At 45.8% G+C, this 18,740-nt stretch overlaps 1 protein-coding gene across 2 annotated transcripts in view; it reads right to left on the reverse strand.

The window, feature by feature from the left end:
* Positions 1–18,740, reverse strand: part of PAPPA (pappalysin 1) — a 368,516-nt gene that overhangs the window by 51,402 nt on the left and 298,374 nt on the right. For both annotated transcript variants that reach the window (XM_061352951.1, XM_061352950.1), the window contains exons 11-13: positions 9,328–9,441; positions 8,789–8,924; positions 5,007–5,220 (exon numbers count right to left, since the gene is read on the reverse strand). In XM_061352951.1, the coding sequence (XP_061208935.1) occupies positions 5,007–5,220; positions 8,789–8,924; positions 9,328–9,441 (464 nt within the window). The remainder of the gene's footprint in view (positions 1–5,006; positions 5,221–8,788; positions 8,925–9,327; positions 9,442–18,740) is intronic.

An 18,740-nucleotide genomic window follows, 5' to 3' on the forward strand; every position in this document is an offset into this window, starting at 1 on the left:
ATAACAATTAAGTGGAACTCTTCCTTCCTCACATAAAACCAAGCCAGGACTTCCTCTTTCGAAAAGCTTACAGCAGCCAAACTTTCTTTTCCTAACCCTGGGGTCAAGCACTTTTCCAAGAACTCATCTTAACATAAAGCCCTAATTGTTTGTTCCCTTCATGATGAGTATATATACATAGGAGAGACTAAAAGCCCATAGTATATAGCTGTTATGAGAATCACCACACCCTTATCTACTGGTTACAGGAAAAGCTTCCTTTTTGCACAGGCCAGGCTAGATCTGAAGCACACCTTGGTTTTGTTCTGTGCCACCATACATACAACTCACACACACATAGCCTTCTGAGGGTTTATCTAACAGATCTAGCCTTGCAACGGGTTTGTCTTTTCCTCTGTAGAGATTTCTCTAAAGGCAAGAGCAGGTTCTATCTCTAATCCAAACATATGCAGCATTTTGAAAAGCAAAGGCTGCTAGGCACATTTCTAGTTGTAGATATGAAAGAAGTCTGAACTATAAAGGGGGCAATGAATTTCTCTTCTTCAGTCTTCAGTTAAAACCCATTGGTCCCCTTGTGCTAATACAAAACCTCAAAGAACATCCACCCGAATCCTTGGGGTTGGATGGGGACCGATGGACCTGCTGCTGACTGTGCCAAAGGAAAAGGATCAAGCCCTTTTTAGGTGTTTGCCTTCAAATTTGGCCCATTGGAGTGACCAAAAGAGTAGCAATGGTCCCTTCTCTGGTCCCTTCAGTGATCTCACAGCAGTACCGTTGGGTCTGACTTTGCCAGCAATCACAGCAAAACCCTAATTCAAACTGATAGGGTCAGGAACGAGCATAAACACAGAGGTTTACAGAAAACACTTGATCCAACACAAAGTAAACTATGAGGGAAGGAGAAGCACAAGCCAGGATGTCCCCACCACCAGGCCAACAACATTCTCCCTGGGATTGGTTCTGCCTTCAGCCTGCCTGCACCCTGCTGTGGGCCATATTCCTGCCTGGGGGGCTCCATATTGAACTGATAAAGCTCCCAAAGTCCTTTCACCCTTCCAGCCTGGAAGCAGGACTGTGTGTGCCTGGCGTTAGCAGCCCTGCAGGTCTCCCTGCCAGAGCCTGTCCAGGCAAACAAAGAGAACACATCGCCTTCCACTTTAATAAAAGCCAAATGATGCCGTTTGCCAATTACCAAACTGGGGCGAAGGTTAAAAAGCCCATTGAATTATAACACATGTCACGGACCAAAGCTTCTATGATTAACAGTTCTGTGAGAAATTCATTAATTTCACCAGGAGCAAGCTGACAGGGATTGCGCTTAATGACAGAATGCAGGGCAGGGGAAAGGCAGCGGGATCGGGAAAGAGAAAGCTACATTAATTCACCAAAAAAACCCCCAGAGATGAGGAAATCCTTTCTCTCCCCCCTTTATGAAAAGAAAAAAATAACCACAGTTACAAAGGGCAGTTGCATTTGTTCCACTGCTGAAGATTTATCTTCATCATTTCTTGCTGGGGAAGCTGACAGCAGGAGGGAACAAGACAAAGAGAAGAGCTGGAGTGGGCTACATCTCCCTAGGGCTTGTTTGGGGCAGCAAAGGGTGAAGCATGGAAGATGGCCCTCCATTGAGGCCAGGGTGAGGGTAGGCAATGACATATTGGCCAAGAGTGGGTCTTGGTCTACAGTGCTGGTCCCTCCAGCTGTCAAGTGCCCAGATGTGCATGCTTAGGGAGGAAGGTAAACCCCAAATCTCCCCTGCAGAAGCAATAACAGTGAGTTAATGCCAAGATTTAACTAAAGGGAAGTAAAACCTTTTTGCTACACTGACTAGGAAGCATAGGGAGCTGCACAATGTTGGGATATGCACACTGGAGGGCTATGGTCAGCCAGAGCCTGCTCCAAGGGCAGGGAGGCTTATCTTCATTATGAACATGGAATTATTGTTGGATTAGGAAGCTGGAAACCCCTGAAATCCACAACTGTGATTTGGGAATGTCTCCCTGGATTTTCACACCTTCCACCTGCAGTTTCCAGGAGGAGACGTGGTGAACAGAGCAGGGAAATGCCACCCAGGGGAAGCAGCACTTCACAACAACTGCCTTGCAGGGATGGGACCCCCCAGCTGATGTTTCCTATGCAACAAATAGGACAAAAACCTGATTCCTGAGGAATCGCTGTCAAAGGAAGCCCCAAGGCATTGCTGCTCCTTGCTGCTTGAGTGACTGCGGGTGGGGGGGAAGTTATACCTCTGCTTCTACACACCCAATTTCACCCTGCACTCCATGAGGCTAAATAGGAGATAATAAAGGTATAATAATTCAAGCTGTAAAGTGCAAGAGAAGAACCAACGGGGCCACTATATCTAAGGATGTGATGTGAAAATAAAGCATGTTGGTTTTGCAGCACATCTCCAGCAGTGAGGGAAACTTCTGCTGTTTGTGGACAGCTGCAGGACAGAACCCAACAACTGGGAAAATACAACTGGAAAGCAGAGTTTTGTTGGGCTTTTTTTATTCAAACCCTCTATAAATGTCTTCAGAAGCATGGAATGGATTTTCAAAAGGGCTAATGATGACTGAGGACAACAACCTATCAAATACCTTTTGCATTTAGGCTCCTTTTCCTCTTCTAAAGTACTGTAATACTTAGTTTAAGAAAGAAGAATGAGCACATGTTTTATTTTCAGTTGTTAAGTTGCCACTAACCCATGGGAGTGATCCATTCACCCTCAAAATAAAGCTCTGTTAACCCTTAAGGGCTGATACATTTCTTTTCTCTCACATTTAAAACCTGCACCCTTGCCTTGAAGTGTCTGTATCTGGCTATAAATCCTTTCCAACCAAAATAATTCTCCTTGAACAGAGAAAAATCATATCTCCAGTAGAGAAAAGCCAAAAAGCAGGAAAAAAAAAACATGTTGACCTAAGGAAAATGAAAGGGGTAAAATTGATGCTTACATATAGGAAGGAAAGCTCCTTTTAAAATTCAATATCTTAAAAATAACATTAGGCAAAAGCAACCATTGGGGAAAGGGGAGAAGGGAAGGCTGAGACAGCACTCAGAGTATGATGGGGGGGACTATGAGCAAAGGAGGCAGAAAACCTACATCCAGTTTCTGAACTGGCTAAGAATAAATTTGACAAAATCCCTCTTTCTAGGTCCTTCCTGGATTGGGAAAAATAACAAAGGGAAAAGATGGGAGGTGACAGCAAAGGTGTCACCTATTTCCGGGCTGCACAGCTTAAGGCACACCTTTTCCTACACCTCGGATACCTGAACTGTGTAAGAGTTTCTTGTACAGAACAAAGCATATATGACCATTCAAACTGATTCCATCAGAAGGCAAACTGGAGGTTTTCCACTATAGCACTGTCATCAATGGAAGATGGTTCCAGTTGGCTTTGGATCAGGGCTTTATTTCAGAGAGTTTCTAATTCCTGGACTGACCTGGAAAACTTGATGATCAATCCAGCGTTACAACCTGCAAGACCTAAACTGTTCCTTTGAAGGAGCGAGGCTCTGAGGGATGATTTTGAGAGCAAAGGGGCCGAGAGGGTTCAGTGCATCCCAAAAACAAAACAAGCCCAATGAAAAACATCAGGAAGAAAAAGCAGAGGCAAAGGGGGGGGGTGATTCTTCTTCAAGAGGTTTTTAAAGGTTAGTGTGCTGGGCTGCAGAGGCTCACTGAAGCTTTGCCTTAGGGGAATGCATTTCTTATTAAGGAAATAACTTTCTAAACACAGAGCACTTCTAATTTCATAAGTGAACAAATGGTTCAATTCCTACTGAACAATTGAGAGGGAGGAATGCGGTCCTGCGCCTCAGCCCTCTGGAGCACCCGGATGCTTCTCACCATCTCCTTCCAGTGGGTCTTTCCCGTTCTTGCGCTGCAATTTGGCCAAACTTCCACAAGTTGAGATTCTCCTCTGAAACCTGATCCTGCTGTCTTTGGGCCTCTGAATTTATACAACCTATTGCACAGGCTGATCAGCCTCCTCAAATCTAGGTCAGAACGCACCGACTGGATTGATTTAACTATAGATAGACTCTTCTTTTAGGGTCTTTTAATTTTATTTTCCCTTCCCTCTCCCTCTTTTCTCCCCCTCCTGCTTTTCCTGGAATAAAAGCAGGTCCTAAACCTAAGCCAGAACATTATCAAAAAGCCTGACCGCTTGCTTTGGAGGGCTGAGCAGAGGTTTGCTGGGATATGCAACGTGTTTTACTATTGCTGCTGCTATGGTATGACGACTGCTCACAACTTTGAATGGACAAAGGACCACAAAAAAGATTCTTTCAGGGGTTTTGCTAAATTCTCCCCTCTTCTTTTCACAGCCTTGCTGAAAGGCTCCATGAAGCTGCCGCACCAGAGGCCATGAAAGGTCACAATCTCTGTGGGATGCTGTAAAGCAGAGACTGAGAGGGACTGGTGGTGATCTATTGATGTGTCTGTAATAACAACAAGAATAAAACGGTAGCCATAAACCTTTCATCCTGGGGGGTCCCACAGAGCTTTTCAGTATGTGGGATGGATCCGGAGAGGTGCTGAGGGCCCTTCTCCAGCCATAAAAGCACCATGAATGCTGGTGGCCGAGCACCCACTGTATGGGGCCGAGCACCTCGCCCGATCCATCCCTGCCAGGGCACAAGCATCACTTCGTCTCCCGTGGGAGGTCCCTGCAGCACTTCAGCAGCACAAAGAGGTTTAGATTGAAGCTGATGCGTGCGAGTGGTGAAAATGATGCTGTGATGGGGAATGTATGGAGAGTTAACTGGCCCCAATTCCAAGCTTGGGATAAAGGAGGGAGGAGAAAGGAAGAGGAAATAATTCACTAACAGTATCCCATGCGGGTTAAATGTCCCATCCATCCTGATCAATGAGAACACAGCCGGGTTTCTAGCAGGCGCACAAAAGGGTCAGCAGGGTTCAGCTCCTGAGCCCCTCCTGCCTCCTCCTAACCCCCGGCACAGGCGGTGTGGGGCAGGGGGAAGCTCGCTGACAGGCTCACCTCTGCTCTGCTGGGCTGTAGGTCTGTCCTCGCTGGCAGCTGCTGATGGTGATGGGGTCGAAGTTGTGGAAGGAACGCAGGGCCACCCCGGAGATGGCCACAAACTGGGAGCTGAAGCTAATGAGGACAGCCTGGGTGTGATAAAAAGGGTGACTGAGGTCATGGATGACGGGGATAATCAGGGGATTGTTCCTGCAGCTCAGGACGTGGACACCTGCCAGAGGAGAGACAAGATCAGAGGAAGGGTCAGGCTTAACACAATCGCTTCCAGGAGCCATGGGCACTTCAGAAGCATTTCACCGATAGGAATGGCCCTATAGAGCTGAAAAGTTATGGTAAGCTGCCTGGAGGGGCTTCCCAAATGGCTCTGGAGAGCTTAGCAGGGAAGTATATCCCTCCAGACAGCCAAAGAAAGGCTGCCATTCTCTCCACAATCACGGCAAGCTCTCAGAGCAGTTTCTTTATACCACACTTCTGTTTCTATTGTGCTCTGTTAAACCAGGAGCAACCAGCATGGGGGACGTGGAGTCACACTATTGTAAAACCAGTCCTGAGAGGACAGTTGGAGGCTTTACACCATGCATCAAACGGTACCAGCAGGCTGGGTGGCATCATGCACCATGGGCAGGGCACCAGTGGCCTGCTTGTAGTTCTGTGTGCCATTAGCACTCAAGTTAAAACTTCTTTTGCATGAGCTCTACATTAAGTGTGCCCAGTTTTGGTTTGTTTGATGGTTTTCAGACTTAGGGTGTCTTGTTCTTTGCTAACAAAGGCAAAGATGGTCCTGGAGACAGACACGAGGGTGATGGACCCATTGAGGACTTTACAGGTGATATCATTTGAGAAGAAAATGACTGTTTCTCAGGAAAACAGAAGTGTCTCAAGAGGCTGAGGTGCAAAGAAGCACCACAGAGGTGACGAGGAGTCTTCATGATCCCTTTTCTTCATCAGACAAGACACCTAATGATAGCTGGGAAGAAAACCCTACCTTCAAGTAGAGACAGCCTGAATTCAAACAGGTTGAACTGATCTCAGGGGTACCCCAAAGGACAGAGAGCTGTCAGCTGGCTTCAAGAGTCATTAATTGAGATTCACAGCCTGACGGCTGCCTGCACAGCCCTGCCTCCACAGCTCCATGGCATCACTCCGAGGATCAACTTGGCTCCAATTCCCTTTGCTTTACTGGAGCTCCCAGCAACGGCTTTGGCCCAGGCCCTTTGGCTTCCCAGCTACACTTGTGAATGTGAAAATAAACTAAATTCTATTTGCATGTTTAACTGGCTCAGGGGGTTCTATTATTATTATTAATAATTTTTCCCAGTTCAGGTTTCTTGACTGGAAAAGGAAGGAATAAAAAAGTTTTCCTTCTTCTCCTTAGAAAGTGATTTCCTGTGAATTAAGACAGACTTTGACCACTCTCTTTAAGCATCCATCTCCCACCCTCTGTTTTAAAAACATCTTCCTGTAATAAAAGCAAAGAAAATACAGAATAAAAAAGCAAACTTCTTTTTGTTTTGGTCTTTACCTGACCCTGAAATAACCTCCCTGTCTGCTTGCCTCCCACAGGCCTTTTGATATCAGCTCCTTGTGGAACGGTGCACGTTTCTCACTTACAAACAGGTGCAGTTAATACTCGAAATCCCGGGTTCCCAAATTCCTTGGAAGTTTCTGCCTTCTCTGATGGGAAGCCAAGAAAGACCTTATGGTATGAGGCTGTTTATTCACTTCAATTTCATTCCTTGCACTCAGGTGGTGTCCACAACAAAACAGACCCTCAGAGCTGTGCTGCAGTTGCTGGTGCTTTCTGACCCAAACAAGGTGAACAGGGGATGTAGGTCAGATTCATTTAGTTAACCTACCTTCATTAGCAAAAAACCACTCAGGATATAGAGGCGCCATGGAGTTAGAGCTGTCTCCATGCTTGCCCCTTTTTTTGTAGGTCTATATCCATTTATTCAATGCTCAACAGTTCTTGCAAGCACCAAGCAGATGAACCTCATTGTCCACAATGACTCTGAAATAACAGTACTGAGGTCTTTGGCACACCAATCTCTCCATCTTCTATCAAGACTCAGAAGAAGCTTCTCATTTCTGGTACAAACTTGTTCTGATCAAGGTGGGAAACTGCACTTGTGGATAGAACACGTTTTGCTCATAGGGGTGTCCAGCACTCGGAGGACTGCTGAAGCTTTAAATTATTGCTAGTTCCTTTTGGATGTACTTCTGGTTTGCCACTAACTTCTGCTTAAGGCTGGCTGACTGTCTGCAGTCAATCCTGCACCCAGGGCATTCCAAGGTCTGCATCTCAGCTGCAGTTTCTAGCTCACCATCATAATAACTCCAACACATCAAACACAATATCCAGGAAAAGGACCTCATGCCACAGCCAGAACTCAGACAAAACAGTGCCTGAGAGCTCTGCTTGGGTGAGAAGTGCTGGGTAGCCTACCTACACCTCTCCTCTGCTCCAGGCCATCCTCTGGAAAAGGTCAGAGGGGCTTTTCCATGATGAAGGCAGCATTTCAGCTGTGAAGATCTCCAGGCATTGGGCTGAGCCATGCCAAACTCATGTTGCAACTTCATTGAGGATTTCAAAACCTAACCCTCCGTTTCCTCTTTGCTTCTCTTTCTCTCACAAGCTCTCTGTCTGTCTCTATAAAACGCTGCATTAAGTGTTCGTTGGCATGCTTGTGTCTCCAGCATTTATTTCTCAGAGGAAAAGAGCTATGTGCCACTGTTCTGTGAAAGGAGGAGGAGGAGATTAATCCAGGGCCTCTGGCAAACTGGGATCTCTATCCTGACTCAATCTGCACAACTTGCTATGAATGTCAATTCAACACCACGCATACTTTCTTTCCTTTCCTACACACCCTGCCCTGGATAGTCATCCATACCTGTCACCTGTGTGTGTCCCTTTTTCCCATCACTAGCAGGAAGTTCATTTGAGTTTCAGCATGTCAAAATTGCCAAGCTATGGTAAGACAGAAAGCTGGGAGAGGCAGGTTATCTTTCCTTAAAAACCTGTCAAAGTGACATGGCCAGTTTTCTTCCCAGTGGAGAAAAGGGCAGGGAACAGCTGGAAAGGGATTTGTGAGTCCTGCCCTGACATGGAATTGGAAGCTATGGTGAGCTCCTTGGTCCCAGAACTTTAACGTAGCCAGAATCAATTCATCAGACACAACTTTCCCAGGTTCAGGGACCTGTGCCCACAGTAGAGACACAAATGGGCTATCCTGGCACTTCAGCACAACTGGGAGGTCCACAGACACTACCAGGCACACCTTGAGGCCCTCATAAAGGCCCTGGTGTCAGACCTTCATCAGACCTTAAATACTTTGCATGAAAAACTTTGGCCATTAAATACCTGTGGAAGCCTCCTGCAAGCAGGAATAGAGATCCACCAACTACACCTTGCAATGCGATGCATGTTCGCTGCAGCAGCTGGTGCAGGCCTCTCAGTCCCTGCTACCAGCAGCTCATCTGCATCACTGCCAATGCCTCTCCAGGGAGATACTTTGTGTAAAGCATTGAAATAGTGCTTATTTTAATGATGAAAGAGGAACTAATCACTTAGTAAATACAAAATGAACAGCTATGGAGAAACATCTGTATAAAATGATGCATCATTTTCAACAAACTCTAGTGAAACTCAGGGCTTGGAGCATTTAGCATCTTTGTCTGATCCTGGAAAAACTGGGTAGAAGTATCAGTCAGGTTGTGAACAGAGGTACCAGCAAATAAAGCAAGCGATAGAGAGGGAGTTTAATTAAATACAGTCTTACCAAGATCATGGCTTTGCTCTTTGGTGTCAAACAGCTGCACACCGATGGTCTCCTGCTTCTGATCCAGGTAATAGGTCCCATCAGTGACCAAGTGAACCAGGACTGCTGCAGCTACCATAGGCTGGGAAAAAAAAGCCTGGGAAAACAAAAGCCCCACAAAGGCTGAGGTGCAGAACTGTGGAGGGCTTAAAGAAACCCCCCGAGTCAGTCCAGGACTTGTAATATAACAATTCCCATCACAATTCCCATCCTGCACCACACAGAAATCTTCACTTCCAATCTCTCCTACATGAACTAGATGCTAAACTCAAGTCAAACAGCCCTGCAGCTGGAGGGCTGTCACAATAGCCTCATCACAGGAGGGGACTCCCCCACTGACTCTCTAGACAGTGCTCAAAGACTTTGTTTTGCACCAACTGTGCTTCAAAGCAAGGAGCAGCTTGGCTCTGGGAAGGCTGTCCCATGCTATTTTGCCTGTTGGGGAAGCTTTGTTTAGGGAGGCAAAGAGAAGACTCCTGAAAGACACGTGTATTTCCTACCTTCAGCCAGAAAACGGTCTGTGCCATGTGGGAGTACTGGAAGTTGGCCGTGCAGGGATACCAAGCATACTGAGAGACACCATCGTTCAAGTCAATCACCTTAGTTCGACATGTCTGTGGGAGAAAAGAGAAACACCAAAACAGACATAGGTGATGGTAAGGAAGGATTCTGAGTGTTTAGAGTCCAGGTGCACCGCTAGAATCAAATACACAATCATGATGCTTCCAAGTACCATGAGATGAGTCAAAAGTGAAGTTTTCAGGACTTCCACCTCAATGAGAAAAAAATAAAACATCAAAAAGGAGCTGAAGACGCCCAGCAGCTGGATGGAAGCCCACGGTTTCCTCTTATCTTGGTACAAGGTCTTTGACAGCACTCAGGACAATTCTACTCTCACCCAAATGGACCACGACTCATCCCACTGGAGTCAAAGTGACGATCGCTTCTGAACATACCAACTCACAACGCACACAGCCTGCAGATGCTTTTCACAGTACTCAAGCAATGCCCTATTTAAACCTGCATTTTACCCCAGGGAAGCCACAGATGGCCATGTAAACTGAGAAGCAAGTGTAGCCAGGAAAGTCCTGTCTCTACAACCCAATTTAGTTTCCTGTTTTGTCAGCAAGTTTCTGCAAGTGGAATCACCTTCTTCCTGTACCTGGAACACCTTCCATGGCAGGCAGCAATGACATTATAAGCAAACAGCTCTCTTCAGTAAAAAACAAGTAGATGAATCCCAAATGCTGGCATGGATGAAAAGTTCAAAGGAAATGTCAGAATCTAAGTACCAGGGGGGCTTGCAGTGCCATCTGTATGTAAGATGTGCAAACCAAGCTGCAAGAAATGGTAGGAAAATACATTGCCCAGCAAAGCTGCTTCAAAAAAGAAACATGCATGACCACAGCCTTCATCCTTCCAGTAAACATGAGGAAGGAACCTTTCACCATGCAAAAGGCTACAACTGCATTGGAAGGATGCTTTCAGCTGTTTGGAGCATCTTAAAGGTATTTGTTAAGATTCACAACATTTTGGTGAACTCAGTGACTGTCGTTACTAGAGTCATGGCAATAGAGGATGTTCCTTGGGGTCACACAGGCTAGTGGTAATGTAGCTGAGAATGTAACTCAAGAGGCCAAAGCACTCCCCACGGTTCAGCTGGTCACAGGAGAGCCAAGGACTGACCACTTGCGCTAGGTGCTAACTGGAGTTATGTGCTCCTGGGGACACTATTAGATTTCTTTCCAGGACCAGAGCCGGAGATGAGCAATCAGGTGGTGATGTGCTGTCAGCAAAGCTGTTCCCATAAGCAGTTCCCCTGATTATTAAACAAAAAAGAAAACCCTGAAATGAAACAAGAGAATTAACAGAGATGCTTTTAACCATTCGAAATCCTGTGCCCACCCAGTTGTTCTGCATGGAACTGCTCTGTTGGTCTGTGCAGGCAAAGTCCAGGCAATGCAAAGAAAGCGTGAGATGCCTGGGAATGAGAAACCGGATTGGTTAGAAGTGAGGTAATCACTTCTATAATCTGAGTCCCTCAAGATCCAGCACAGAGGAATCTATGGGCAAAACATAAATCAGCTTTAATGGGCTGGAAGAAGATTTTGAGTTTATTTATTTTTTGAAACAACTGGGACCAAGCTTCATTGAGGCTAGCCAGTGGATAGTGTTACATTTTACAGCAGAGCAAGGCTTTACATAAACTATCTTTGGCATCTGAAATCCAGGCCAGCAATTCGACATGTACCATTTCGCAATCCTCCCTCCTTGCATTTTCAGCAGCCTGTCTCGTGTTGGGAGCATGGTTTTTATTTTCATACCTCTCCAGCTAGGGAATTTATCTTACCCACATCTGCAATTTATATGGTCACAGAGCTCTTTGACATGAACAAAGGTCTCATTACATTTATATGATTTTGCTCTTACTCTTACATCTCCTCCGGCTCTCTCCATCCAAAAAGGTGGTTGAAAGAAACAAAAGTACTGGCGTTTGGTGTATTTTAAGTGCCACTTAATGGATGAGTGAAAACCTGTATTAAGAAATCACCCAGACCTTCACCAAAAGTTTGACTCAAACCCAAAATAAACCCCTGTTGAGGGGGGCTGGAAATCTCAGATAACTTTTAAATGACTTGTTTGATTTGTGTGCATGTGTGAACCCAAGCACTTTCTGCTTCTGCCTGAGAATATTAACAAGAGCCTTAACATTGCATAAAGACCCTATGTTTGAGACGTGTGCAGCTGAGGTGTGCTGCATCCATAGGCTCCTCTCCTTTGGGCAGGTTAGATAAGCATCCTCCTGCTGAGGCTGCTACATCACTACTCAGACAAGTGTTTCAAAATGGTACTGGGGTAAAAAGTTCTTTTAGGAGAAGAGTATTGATTGAGAAGTGTGGGAAAAGTCTAGTAGACATGACATGAAGAGTACCTACAAGAGCCTCTTCTATACTACCTGCTCTCTACTAAACCCAGCTAATGGCCAAAAAGCTCTTTAAGATTTTTTAATAACAATCTGCTTGGATAAATCTACTACCTACAGACTCCACCATCTCAACAGGCTCTAACACGTGGTAAACACATCCCCTTCTAAATTCTACCCAGTTATTGAGTGTCACACCACAACAGCAAGGTCTCATTTGCCGGGAGAGTCTTTCACACTTCTGCTTTTAAGGTGCCCCTAAAAGATGGCAGCAGGGTGAAGGCACTTATTACTTCAGTACCACCACTTTTAAGATGGTACTGGAAGTTCCCATGGCTTGGAAGACAGAACATCATCTCTCCTCAGGGCTCCAAGTTCTTAGAAATTCATGCTTATGAGAAATAAAACATTTTCTAACATCCTCCAGTTTGCTACAGTGACGCAGAACAGCAGCTAAAGCACCTGACAGCTGTGAAGGGAAGAAGGAATAGATGTACTTTTCACTTCAGGGTGTTACCAAACGCTAAAGTATTTGCTTTGAAGGATTACGGCATGATGTAGCACTCAAAACTTCACTCACTGGGGCTTATCCAGGTTCTCAGACCCACACACCAACTGGGGATCCACAGGAGCTTTAGTATCTACTCCAAAGTATGCAGGGACTATTTGTGTCTACTTACTGGAAGCCCATGTCATACCCCTCCCTAGGAAGCTGCTTTCAATTAAAGGAGCTGATGTCTGTTCCTCTCGGAGGTTCTAATCCAGCTCGTCTCCCACCCACACATTTTGTACACAAACATCGAGAGACAGAATGAGCAAGGCCAAGGAGCACTGTGGGATCTTCCCACAAGAGGGAATGCCTGGAGGATTCCCTTTGACTGATTTATACAACCCCTTGTCAATCACAGGGACAACATGTTCTTCAAACCGCCTCTCCTGTTTTCCTTCTCTTACACCAGGGGACTGAGGAACGTCAGCAGAAAGGGAAAAGTGATATATCGGGAGCACTTAGTTCATTGCCACATCTCAAACGCATTTACTATTGCAATCAACTCAATTTCCTCATAAGGTTTTCCTTCAAAGGAATATGGGAACATTTGCTGAAGAGCAAATTTTGGAAGGCACCCCTGTGAATGATTCCCAGCCATCCCGTGGCTTCGGGCAGTGTTGTGTTGATGGGCTCCTGTTGCAGATGAACTATAGGTTGTGGATCACTGATCCTGTGGACTGGGCATTGGAGGAGGTCTCAACCTGACTGTGCCCAGTGCACAGCCCCATTACAACCTTTTGGGCAGCACTTGGCTTCTCCAAGCCTGCGAGCCCCTGTCTGTAAGACGAGGATGATATTCCCACTTATCACACATGTATCTTCAGGGTAAAAGCCATTAGCCACAAAAAGGTGCTCAGATGTTACAAACAGAAGGGACAAACAAGCACACAGACGTGTAAAGGAGTGGGTTAGATATAGAGATGCCTTCCCACCCTCTCCTTCCCATTGAGCAAGCACAGCCAGACACCACAGGCTTTGCACACACTGATGGTTCTTGTTTCTCACACTGTAACATCAAAATAATTCTACTTGCATACGGGCAAAGCTGCTATTTGAGCAGGGATGCTGCCCTAAGCTCTGGCATACGGCTGACGCCGCGGTTAGAGTGGACATGTCTGTCTGCATGCCCACAGGCGGCTCTAAACAGAGCACCCATCCATTGTGCAGATCTGTCTGCTCCCAAAATCCCATCTGTTGTCCCATGGTGGGGCTTCCTTCAGACCACGTCTTCAAGCTATGCATGGCTGTGAAGGGCCATAGCCAGCACTTGTGCGTCAGGCAGTGGAGAGAAACCTCCTGGGGGCAAAGGGTGGAGGTGGTTAACATGCCCCAAACTGCTGTCCCTTCTGCACCGAGACAGGCAATGCTGCAGGTTTCTGGGATGAACAGGGTTATACCCTGTCCCATTTGCAAAACAGCAACCACAGAACAAGCAGGAGCAGGACCTATTGGTAAATCCCACAATACTATCTATTTGTGGAGCACCCAACATCCCGAGTGAAGACGTACAAGTGCATGGAAAAGCTCATGGTCTGATCGGAAACCCATGGAGGCACAAACAACACAGTCTATTGTTTGAAGATATAGCTAAAGAACAGATTTCAACCCTAATACTGAAACCTAATTAATCTCCAGTTTTCAGCTGACTGCTCTGCAGAATGTTATTTATATTTAACTCAACACATGCCAGAGAATCCCAACCATGACACAAGCAGCATTTTAACACATCCCTTACAGATGAAAACTTTCTCTCTCCATTGCCAGACAAGGGGGCTGGCAGTCACCCAGAGCTTTTCTTCTTCAATATGTTATTGTTTTTGCAGACCTAAGGTTAATCTTACCCAAGGATGAGAAACTGTGGTGCAGTTGCTAAATATCAGAAAGGTTCCTGCTTGTTTATTGCCCAATATTATAAGGCAGCTTGACTGCCACATGGACACCACCCAGTTTGCCAACTGCAGCACAGACCTCCAATCTGTTCTGAAAGCTGTTGCACTGTTCTTCTCATTTAGAGCTGGGCTGGAGCTACAGAGGAATGAAACTGCCCACATCCATGAGCACCGAACCATTAAAAAGGCTACCATTTGGGTTCCTGCAAACACTTCAAAAATCAGCCGATTTCTACGACCATTTCAAACCTCAGGAGCCCACAGAGCTCAGGTGGAAACTGTACACACAGCCTTACTCAAGGGGTATCAGGAAGTTTGCTCTGGGTTTTCATCTAGGTTCTGGTCCTAAATGCTGTAGGACTAATCTGTTTTATTAGTGCTCTGGATTTGTCCCATCAGAAGATTTGAGTCAACCATTGTCTGTCCAACTATGAAAGTCAGCACTGGGTCATTCCAGGTTGGCCTCTAAGACACAAAGAATGCGTTCAAAGTTACTTTTTCCAAACTGGTACATACATTGAATTTTTATGGGCAATAACAATGAGTTTAAAAGACCCTTTTTTTTTCTTGTTGTAAAAAAGTAAAATAAAAACCCAAACCCGAGTCTGAGATTCAGCAGCACAGATTATAAGCGTCAGATGATGAGAGAAAGCTGTATCCTTCTTTCAACAGCCTTCTTCCCTTCTCATCTGCTGCTTCTTCCTCAGCAGCAGCTTTCCCTTATCTCTGATGCTCATGAACTGCAGCTCCTACTCCAAACCTCTCCTTGTCCTCTGTGTCTGATAACACAGTTTTACCAAGCTTCATGCTCTTTGCCTGCTTTTGCCTGTTTTCACTGGGGTACTTAAAAGGTCTGATGGTGAAAGATGAAAAACCACAGCATGTCCTGCTCCAGGACAAAGGCATGCAGGCAGGTGAGCAGCAGAAAAGCTTTATCAACTGGAAGCTGATAAAACTCCTGGGGTAACACACTGATGCTATATTACTCCCAGATTCAGTTGGCTCAGAAGTAAGAGGAAATCTCATCTGTCAGTTTTACCCGTGTAATGAAGAACAGCATTTGGCTGTGGGATTGGGAAGCAGATTACGTCTTCTAAGTAAAGCCCATTGCCAGTTGCTATGTCCAGCCTCAGCACAGCCACTTCCCTTTTGAATCTGGAGCAGCCAAGGGTGTCTGGGCCTTGCAGACTTAGTATTCAATAGCATGTTACTCCAGCTTTCTTAGCACAGAGTCTCAGCTTTCAGGTCTGGCTGGATTTCTTGGTAATTGGAAAGTGACCTTTATGTGTATGAAAACACTGCAGTCAATGTGACATGGCATCGATAGTTTGTTTGCGATGTGACATGATGATAAATTCCTCTGCTTCACAACAAAAATGAGAGTGTTCCTTTCCAAAGGGACATTTCCTTGGGTAGACTTTTGGATGTAACACAGGGCTGCGATTCAGAAATGAGTGGGAGATGCAAAGGCTATTCTGTTTTGTCACAGAAGTTGGTTTAGTTTCAGGAAAGCGAATAGGAGCTACAGGGATTTCCATTATATGATGGCCCAGTTTGCATGTGTATTCAATGTGTGTTATTAACTTTAGCTTTCTCCAAAAATGCAGTTATTTCAATTCCAAAGAGTCTGCCCGAACAATATATTTCAATTCTTAAATCATGCAGACCTGCATTCTTTGAGCTTTCCTTTGAATTTCTGTTATCTCCAGATTCAAAGCAAACTTCATTTAAAACCGGTGAGTTCAAATCGAAATCACATAAAACCATAAACTTCACATGCTATACCTGAAAAAGCCATAAATCACTTCTGACTGGCCCTATCCCAAACCCACACCGGCTTTGACATCCAGCCAGGTGCAATCAAAATATCTAGGATGCGAGCTGGACCTGTGGAAAAAACAGCCTGGAGTTGTGATTTTTTACAACAAAACCCTAAACCAGATGATTTTTGCACGGTTCAAAGGATCGCCCCAAAGACATCAGCTGAGCCAGGGCCAGAAACTACAGAACAAGAATGAGAAAAAGAAGAAACAATTGTGCTGCTGGGGTTTAATAATCAACTTTTGCACAAGCTCACAAGTAAACAGCAGCAGTTGGAGCTCAGAAGTGCAATTTGTACCTGCTCCTTTTGCATTCCATAACGCACACTGAAAGGATGTGAAATCAAGAGACAGCTCGAATGGCACAGCAATGCAGAATGCAGCCTCAGATGAATGAAGCACATGAAAGTGTAACTGAGCAATTTGCCATGTGCTCCTGTTTTTTCCTATCAGACATTTGCTGTTTCTTCAACACAGCAGCAGACATAAAGATGCTGCTCTTAAACAACCCCCCCAGCACTGCTGGGATCTCACCTAGGAGGCATAATGCTTAGAATTAGCCCTGAATTACATTCTGCTATATGTTCAAATTCACAGATAACATCTAGCAATAGAAATAGCAGCCAACTGCAACCTGCTAGACAGGCAGCAGAAAGAAACAGCACCCAAACAAGACCTTATACCTTCTGTTTTCAAACACCAGCCTCATTAAACCTAAAAAGACATTTTCAATCTGCAGCAGAAGCTCCTCTCTACAACTTCCACACTGCTGCTCACAAAGTGTGAAGGCATTATAGACTGATAAGTGCTTTAACAGACCGTATATCCATCCACTGGAGAGAGAGGTTAAACAAATACAGTAGCCAGAGCATTATTGTTGGCTGCACACTCAGGCTCCCAAACTGCCCGTCTCTAACTGGAACCAGTTAGGTCCACTGCAGCAGAGCTTGCCTAGAACTGCAGGCCAAGGCTGGCCGGGGGGTGCTGCGGTGAGCGAAGACAATCCCATCCCATAAACTTTTACACTGATGACAGCAAAAGCTTTGTTGTTCCTTTTTCTTTCTCTTTGACTGGAACGTTACAGTTGGGAGAAGCTGGCATCCAAAATCAAACTGTCTTAAAGGTATCTTTGTTATTCTATTAGCAGATCCAACTGAGGCGTCCCTGCCCATGGCAGGAGGGTGGAACTACATGGTCTTAAGGTCCTTTTCCAACCCAAGCCATTCTATGATTCTAAGATTCACTGGAGTTTTGCTGGTCTGGCAGTCCTGCGAGGCAAAGCAGATTGGGCTTGTTACAATCCACTTGGTAACATCCCCTTCTTCCTTCCTAAAGCTGGTCTTATAGATTTGCTTGGATGAAGAAGACACACAGCTACTGAGAGAAAGCAACAACAACAAATGTAGTGGGAGGTGTGCCTGCCCATGGCAGGGGGGTTGGATCTAGATGATCTTAAGGCTCTTTCCACCCCTAACTGTTCTATGATTCTATGACAAACCCCTAAAGAACTTCAGCTCAACCAGGAGTTCTCCATCAGAACAACACAGGTGGCTGAGGTGGACAAAGATGCTTAGAAGCGCTTGGGCAACATTTCCGGTAAGAGAGACAAATAGGGAAAGAAAAACTAAGTCTCATTTTGTCAGCTATCAAGGAGGAAAGAACCACAATGCTTTCATTTCCAGCACAGTAGGAACAGACCCTGAATACCCTCATACCTAACCCCACCTCCTCTGCACTGCCCCAAGTGCACACAGGGCACAGGAGCATCTTCCAAGAGATGCGAGGACAATGCAGGTGCTACCACGAGCATTGAAACTGGTTCATGAAGCTTCGCCTGTGGCGGAGGCAAACAGCCACGCAGTGGTTAATGTCAGCTCCAAGCACATGATCACATTCAGGAAAGGTCAAAAGAGTGATTTTTCATTTAAAAACATCTGTGTGTTTAAAGAACAAAACTTTCTCATGTGCAGAAAACCAGGGGTTTCCAGCGCTTTTATTTCCAGAGTTAAAGTCATGCTTTTCAGCTTTGTTTGGGGTTATGGACCATGTAAACATGCTGCGTAAACCACACGCAAGCCTCAGCACACAGCGATTCCACATGCAAGGATAATTGGGGGTGCAAATCTCTCCCCCCCTGGCTCCTCTTCCCCCTCCGAGCTGCACAGCTTCCCACAGCGCACTCCCAGCCAGCCAGCCAGACACCCGGTTGTTGTCCTTCCCTATATGAAGACATACACATGCCTCTAATCCTAAGGGTATAAGTCTGCTTTGGGTTGTCAACAAGCCTTAATTGGATACATCCAGGGAGATGATGCATTGGGAAGAGGCCCTGAATTTAATAGTGAGAGGGAAGGCTGTGGCAGGGCTCCCAGGGAGAGTTGGGGGGGAGCATGGAGGAGAGCTACCATGTGCTGTCCAGGGAGCTGCTGACAGTGACACCTCAGCAAGCAAAGCCTTGGGGTTTCCATCCAACTTGTCAGCCCTACATCAGTGTGCGTTAATTAAGACTGGAGTGGGATGAGGGACTCTTCAGCAGGGACTGTAGTGATAGGAGACAAGGGGGAATGGGCTCAAACTGAAACAGGGGAGATTTAGGTTAGATATAAGGAAGAAGCTCTTCCCTGTAAGGATGCTGAGGCCCTGGCACAGAGTGCCCAGAGAAGCTGTGGCTGCCCCATCCCTGGCAGTGTTCAAGGCCAGGTTGGACACAGGGGTTTGGAGCAAGCTGCTC

Source organism: Neopsephotus bourkii, unplaced genomic scaffold (assembly GCF_033783945.1).
Source record: "Neopsephotus bourkii isolate Nb327-2 ecotype Australia unplaced genomic scaffold, CSIRO-AGI_Nbou_v1 NB_659, whole genome shotgun sequence".
In the NCBI taxonomy this organism is placed as follows: Eukaryota; Metazoa; Chordata; class Aves; order Psittaciformes; family Psittacidae; genus Neopsephotus; species Neopsephotus bourkii.